General features: G+C 46.0%; 1 protein-coding gene across 8 annotated transcripts in view; it reads left to right on the top strand.

Annotated features, from left to right (window-relative positions):
* St3gal5 (ST3 beta-galactoside alpha-2,3-sialyltransferase 5) overlaps positions 1 to 5,608 on the top strand; it is a 57,020-nt gene extending 51,412 nt beyond the window's left edge. For 6 of the 8 annotated variants that reach the window (XM_006505816.3, XM_006505818.4, XM_006505819.3 and 3 more), the window contains 2 exons: positions 56 to 214; positions 4,468 to 5,608. In XM_006505816.3, coding sequence (XP_006505879.1) covers positions 56 to 214; positions 4,468 to 4,707 — 399 coding nt within the window. In that variant the 3' untranslated portion in view covers positions 4,708 to 5,608. The remainder of the gene's footprint in view (positions 1 to 55; positions 215 to 4,467) is intronic. The other 2 variants (NM_011375.3, NM_001035228.2) reach the window with 1 other exon arrangement.
* Positions 5,609 to 7,009: the final 1,401 nt, after the last annotated feature.

Here is a 7,009-nt window from a genome sequence, read left to right on the forward strand (position 1 = left end):
CGCTGTTGACAGGATGACATTACTAAGCATTCTAATGACTGCACTCTTTCCACAGCCCTTTTGGGTTCGCCTCTTCTTTTGGAAGCAAGTGGCAGAAAAAGTCCCACTCCAGCCAAAGCACTTCAGGATTTTGAACCCAGTTATCATCAAAGAAACTGCCTTCGACATCCTTCAGTACTCAGAGCCTCAGTCAAGATTCTGGGGCCATGATAAGGTAGTCTTGTTGCTACCCTGTTAACTGTTCTCTGTGGACAAGAGGAAACTTGTTCAAGTTCTGTGTGGACACATCTGTATCCCTAGAACAGCGGCTCTCAACCTGTGGGTTGCAACCCTTTTGGGAAGCGAATGTCCCTTTCACAGGGTTGCATATCAGACATCCTCCAGATCAGATGCTTTTAAATTATGATTCATAGCATTAGCAAAATTATAGTTATGAAGTACCAATAAGAATAATTTTATAATTGGGGTCACCACAACATGAGGAACTGTATTAAAGGGTCTCAGCACTAGGAAGGTTGAGAACCGCTGTTCTAGAAGCATCTGTAGTAGGGAAACCTCACTGACCAGACAAGCCCTGTGTGGTTATCATTACACTCCTTGGTGCCAGGGCTCATGGTGGCTTAATTAGCCTTCTTCCTGGTGTACTCTTTAGCAGAGAGACACACCACGGAGAGGTTACTTAAGATATCTTTGCCGCCCCACGACCACACTAATGGGCACATTGTTCATCTAAAAAGTTTCTGTATGTTTTATCTCTACAAGATAGTAAGAATTGGTACTTACTAACACTTCACAGGTGATAGTAAATAAAGTCAGCCCTCTAAGACAGTGCTTTTCAGTCTAGCCCCATCCCAGATATTCAGACTTTATTGGTCAGTGTTGTGGTCTGTGCATGGGGATTTTCAAAATTACCCAGATGATTTTCTTTGCAGCCTAATTTGAAAACCTTTTTTGTTCTAGGTTGTCCACTGAGTAGGGTGTTAACCTGCAATTAGCATATGCCGCCAGAAGGGGGTAGTGTGGAGCATCCTTTTCTTAATCGTAGCAAGTAGATCCACCTACCTCTGCCTCTGGAGTGCTGGGACTAAAGGCACATGTCACCACACCCAGCTAGGAAATCTTTCTTAAACAAGATTTAGCACGTGCATGACCAAGTAATGCTCAAAATACAAAGAATTCTTCCTAGAGCTAAATCAGACAAACAAAAGAGCATAGATAGATAGATAGATAGATAGATAGATAGATAGATAGATAAATTGGAATGGAATGAAATGGAGCTAGAGACATGGCTCAGTGCTTACTTATAGCTAAGAGCACTAGCTGTACTTCCAGAGGACCTGAGTTCTGTTCCCAGCACCCACATAGCAGTTCGTAATGTTTGTAACTCCAGTTTCAGGGGATCCAGTGCCCTCTTCTGGATTCTGAGGGTACGCATATGATACACTTGCATACATGAAGGCAAAACACTCATCCAGATAATAAAAAAAATTAATAGAGACAAAAATTAAGAACATTTGACAAAATAAAATAAAATAAATAAATAACATATGATAAAATATTTAGTCCTCAGAAATTGAATAAAAAGCAGTTAGAGCCACAGTGGATTTTTTTAACCCCACTTTCTTTGTTGTATTTTGTTTTGTTTTTATGATCTCACTAAGTGACACTGGCTAGCCGAGAACTCACTATGTAGACTAGGCTGGCCTTAAAACTCACTTCATTCTCCTGCCTCTGCCTCCAGGTACTGAGGTCACCAGCAGGCACCACCACACCTGACTGGTTTTTTGCTCACCTTATAGCAAAATTTAAAGATCTTTGTCTGGCAGTAATGTAGTAGAATAAAGTGACCCTTTTCCTGTATTAGTAGTATGCATTAACTTAAAATAAGGATGGTCACAGATAGAAAGATGGCTCAGCAATTACAGGCCCATGTTCTTTCAGAGGATCTTAGTCCAGTTCCCAGCCCTCACATCAGATGGCTCCCAACTGTCTGTAATTCCAATTCCAGGGCATCTGATACCCTCCTTGGGTGGACACACACGAGAGAGAGAGAGGGAAAGGGAGAGGGAGAGAAAGAGACAGAGAGGCAGAGAGGGGCAGAGAGGGGCAGAGAGAGGCAGAGCATATATTCACGTGCACACACACAAATAATAAAGATAAAATCCTTTAAAATTATAAAATAAGAATTATCTTGGCTGGCATTTTGGCATCCCCATTAGCCCAGTACTCAGGAAGTTAAGGCAGGCTCAGAATAGCTACATGGTAAGACCTTGCCTCAAAAAGAATGGATTTCTTTTACCCAGCAATGTTACTCTGAAGGCTTGATTATAAAACAAATGAGAGGATTGTCCACTGCAGGTAGTTAGGGATATTCACCATAACATAGTAGCAGAATGCTGAATGAAGCAGAGCCTAGATAGTTACCACTAAACGATGGTTTTCTTTTTACAGTGCTAGGGATGTAGCTCAGTTGTCGGAGTGTTTGCCCACATTCACCAATGCCTGGGTTCCATCCCCAGAACCACACAACCAGGCATTTTTGCACACCTTGCACCCAGGAGGTAGAAGTAGGAGGATCAAAAGTTTAAGGTTATCCTCTGCTTCATAGCAAGTTCAAAGCCAGCCTCGATCTGCTCATGAAAAATCTCACATCAGCCCTTCCATCAAGTGAGAAGATTTGTGGGCTGTGAGATGTGGTCTTTTTGGTACAAATGACACAATTTGGAAAGGTTCTAGTCCTCTTTTAAAAATTACATTTATTAATTTGTATGTTTGTTTGTATGTGTGTGTGCGTAGGTGTGTGTGTGTGTGTGTGTGTGTGTGTGTGTGTGTAAGTCAAAGGACAACTTCTTAGTTCTCTCCTTCCACCTTGTTGGTCCTGGGGCTTGAACTCAGATCATCAGGCTTGGCATCAGGCCCCTTTACCGGCTAAGCCATATTGGCAGCCCCAGCAGTCCTATCTGATCTCTTCATGCATTGCTTCTATGAACAGTTGATTTCACACACAGTTGTGCAGGCACTGGTTGTGGATCCCCTGCGTGCTGAGTGCCCTGCCTATCACTTGAGCTCCAGGCTGCTTATTGGAGGATACAAGACAGGAGGCTGCACAGCCACAGCACGGAGGCATCTTTGGTGTCTTCCCTCTGTCCGTGAACAGGCATGCAGACTGGCTGCGACAACCCCTTTTAACCAGTGAGGCTGGCTTTGAGACGTGGATGCCCATGGGTCAGGATGCAGTTTAGAATGAACGGAGCTCCTGGGAGCCTCCCTGATCCCATCAGCATCTCTGAGCTCTTGGGGAACTCTTGCTCTAGTTTACAGAAAAGAAATACTTATGGAAGCCACCATCTCCACTGAAATGAGAGCAACATCAGCAGAGTAAAGGCTGTCCAAAGCCAAATTCACATTGAACATCCTGATCTGAAAGTCAAAACCTGTTTGACAGCCAACATGATATCCTAAGTGGGAAATTTCATACCTGTCCTCATGTGATAGGTCATAACCAAGACGTAGATACATTAAAAATACCTTATAAAATGTATATGTATCAGGCATACATGAAACACAAGTATCAGTGTGGGAGGGGTTCTTTTCCCAAGATGTCCTCCATGTATGCACAAGCACACCAGAAATGCAGAAAGCACTTCTGGGTCCATGCACTTTAGATACAGAATATAGCCTACATCTGGACCGGTGGCAACCGTCAGGGAGGGCTGTCAACCGCAGGCTCTCTGCACTTGTCTTATGGTGCTGTTTTTACCCAAAACTTGACTGAAGATCCAGGAAGCTTTGTGCTAGGGTTGCAGATCCTGGGAGGCGTGCCATGATGCCGTGCAGACACAGGGCGTGCCAGAAGGGGGAAGCCACAGTGGGATGAGCCTGGGACCTGCTAGGCGACAGTTAGTTGAATCTATTTTGAAAGGAGTAAATGTAAGCAGGCAGAGCGGCCTATGCCTGTAATCCAGCACTCCAGAGGTTGACGCAGGAGATCATGGGGCAGAAGCCAGCTTGGGGCACGTGGCAAGACCTTTATCTTTAAAAAAAAAAAAAAAACCAAAAAAGTTCAATCTCAGACCCACATGGTGAAAGGAGAGAAAGCTCTTGGAAGTTGACCTCTGACCCCCAGACATGCACAGTGACATGCGTGTCCAAGTGCATATGTGTGCACGCACACACACATACACTCATATTAAAAATATAAAAAGAGACACCAAACAATGCTACACACCTTAAACCAGCACCCAGGATGCAGAGGCAGATGAACCTCTGTGAGTCTGAGGCCAGACTAGGCTACAGAGTGAGTTCTAGGACAGCCAGGAAGGGCTACACAGAGACAACCTGTCTTGAAAAACCAAAAATAATTTTTTAAAAAAAGAATATATATATATATTTCTCAAAAATGAAATGAGTTAAAAATAATTGAAATACTAATTTTTTAATGCATAAACTGGTCTGTGTTCTTCCCAGAACATCCCCACGATCGGCGTCATTGCCGTTGTCTTGGCTACACATCTGTGTGATGAAGTCAGCCTGGCAGGCTTTGGCTACGACCTCAGTCAACCCAGGACCCCTCTGCACTACTTTGACAGTCAGTGCATGGGCGCCATGCACTGGCAGGTCATGCACAATGTGACCACAGAGACCAAGTTCCTCCTGAAGCTCCTCAAGGAGGGCGTGGTGGAGGACCTCAGCGGCGGCATCCACTGAGAACTCGGAACACGGCAAACCTCACCCAGCACCGCAGCTGAGAGCGTGGTGAGCAGCCTCCACAGGGACTTCACCCTGCAGCTGCTTCGATGTGCAGCTAGTGTTTTCAAACTCCACATTTTTTTTAAAAAAGGAAAAGAAAGAACAACAGCAACAACAAAAGCTCTGCTCTGTGCACCTCTTCGTCCTATTTATTTGAAGTCAGTGTTGGATTTTGCACAGTTTTGTAAGTTAATCTTAAGAATGGGATTGGAAGGACTTTTCAAAGAGAATTGTATAGTTTATTGTTTTTTAAGGAAGTAATTTAATTTGCAGAAACTGTACACACGTACTCTGCTCAGGTGTTGAGGTGGGAGGAGAGGGGCTTCTGGCCCCTGGATGATGGCTGTGATGCCCGATACTGGGGTCTGCTGCTCTGTTTGGTAGAACTGATGGCAGAGAAACTTCCTGCCTCCAGGATAAAGGGCTTACTCATCACCTCTGGCAGCTGCTAGACAAGTTCATAACCCCTTTCTGCTAGTCCATCTGCCAGCTGGCTCGCAGGACTCAGGCAGGGCAGCTGTCCCGGAGGCTGCTGGTTGGTGAGCCACTGTCAGCTGAGCGCCGTGATGTTGCCCCAGGGTGGAAGAAGCCACACTTCCTACACTGTCAGGGCACTTTTAAACTTCTGGAGGGGTGTGTGTGTGTGTGTGTGTGTGTGTGTGTGTGTGTGTGTGTGTGTGTGTGTGTTCATTCTGCCCTTCCAAATCATCTAAGTGTTATTTAAGGCACTCTGCTGTTTGTATGAGATGGTTCATAGAAATTATGACAAAGCCTTTGTTATCCAGGCCATGGGAAGAGGAAAAAGAAAAGAAAGAAAGAAAAGAATAAAAGCTTTTGAGGAGCCCCTGTGATTTCCTGACTTTGAGTGTTTGTTCCTTCATTCGTTCATTTTAGGAAAATCTCTTCATTCTCTGCTAAGTGGAAACCTCGCCTGGATGCTGTAAAGTGGTGGTCAGATAGGGTGCTTCACTCCTAGCTGTGTGATCTAAGTCATGGGTCCCCTCTGGAGAGGCGATGGGTGCCTTAACTTTCAACACTGGGACCAATTCCATGAGCAGAGCAACTTACTAAAAGAAAGCATTTAATCTGGGGCTCAGGTTCCAGAGGGTGAATCTGTGACCTTCACAGGGAGCATGGCCGCAGGAGGCCGGGACAGTCGCTGAGAGCTCACATCTCACAAGCACAGGGCAGAAAGAGCTAACTGGGAATGGGGGCTTTTAAAACCTCAGAGCTCACCCCCAAGTGACACCCCTCCACCAAGGCCACGCCTCCTAGTCCTTCCCAAACCAGTGGGGGACCAAGCATTCAAATATGAGCCCCTAGGGACCGTTCCCCTTCAAACCACCACAGCAGTTACCAGTTGCCTCTCTGCCAGGCTCTAGCTTGTCCGTTCAGTGGCCTGGTCCCTGGTGTCAGAAGGTGTATGCAGCTGTTTCCATCCATCCGCTGTGCTGGGCCTTTCCTCTGTAGTCCCTCCCTGCCAATGCCCTCCAGTGCCTCCCTCGGGTCACTCCACTGCCCTGCAGCCCCAGGGAATCCTGTCCCCAGTCCATACCAATACTTGTCCCATCAACTTTCAGGCCTGGTCCTGCTGCCAGCATCCTCTTCAATGTTCTATCTGCATCTGTATTGTGTCTGCCCCCTCCCTCCCATTTTTACTTCCTCATAGACAGTGAACAAATGCCATAGATAGATAAAAAGGCTTCCCGGAGACCACAAGCCAATAGGAGATGGTGTGAAAGCATCTTCAAGAACATTTTAATCAGCTCTGGGCATGAACGTGCACATGTGCATGCATACCTGTATGTACATGCAGGTATATGTGGAGATCAGAAGCCAACCTCGAGTAGTGTTTCCTCGCTTGCTATCCACCTTTTAATTTTTGAGACTTGCCAAGGAGGTCAGGCTGGCAGGCCAATGAGCTCCTGGGATCCGTCTACCTGATTTAATTACATTTCAAACACCGTGATAAAGGCAACTTACAGAAGAAAGAGTTCATCTGGGGTAAGAGTCGGCCCTGGTGGAGCAGAAGCAGCAGGAGGCGGGCATAGCAGTTGGAGCAGTAGCTGAGGGTTCATATAAGAACTGCAAGCAGGAAACAGAACTAGGCCCACCCGCAGTATGCACTTCCTCTGAAACCTACCCAGACAGCACCACCAACCTGGGACCGGGTATTCAAATGCCCGAGACTATGGCGAGCATCCCATGCAAACCACCACACTGTCTGTAGCTCAAGTTCTCAGGCTTATGTGATAAGAAC

Source organism: Mus musculus, chromosome 6 (assembly GCF_000001635.26).
Source record: "Mus musculus strain C57BL/6J chromosome 6, GRCm38.p6 C57BL/6J".
NCBI lineage: Eukaryota > Metazoa > Chordata > Mammalia > Rodentia > Muridae > Mus > Mus musculus.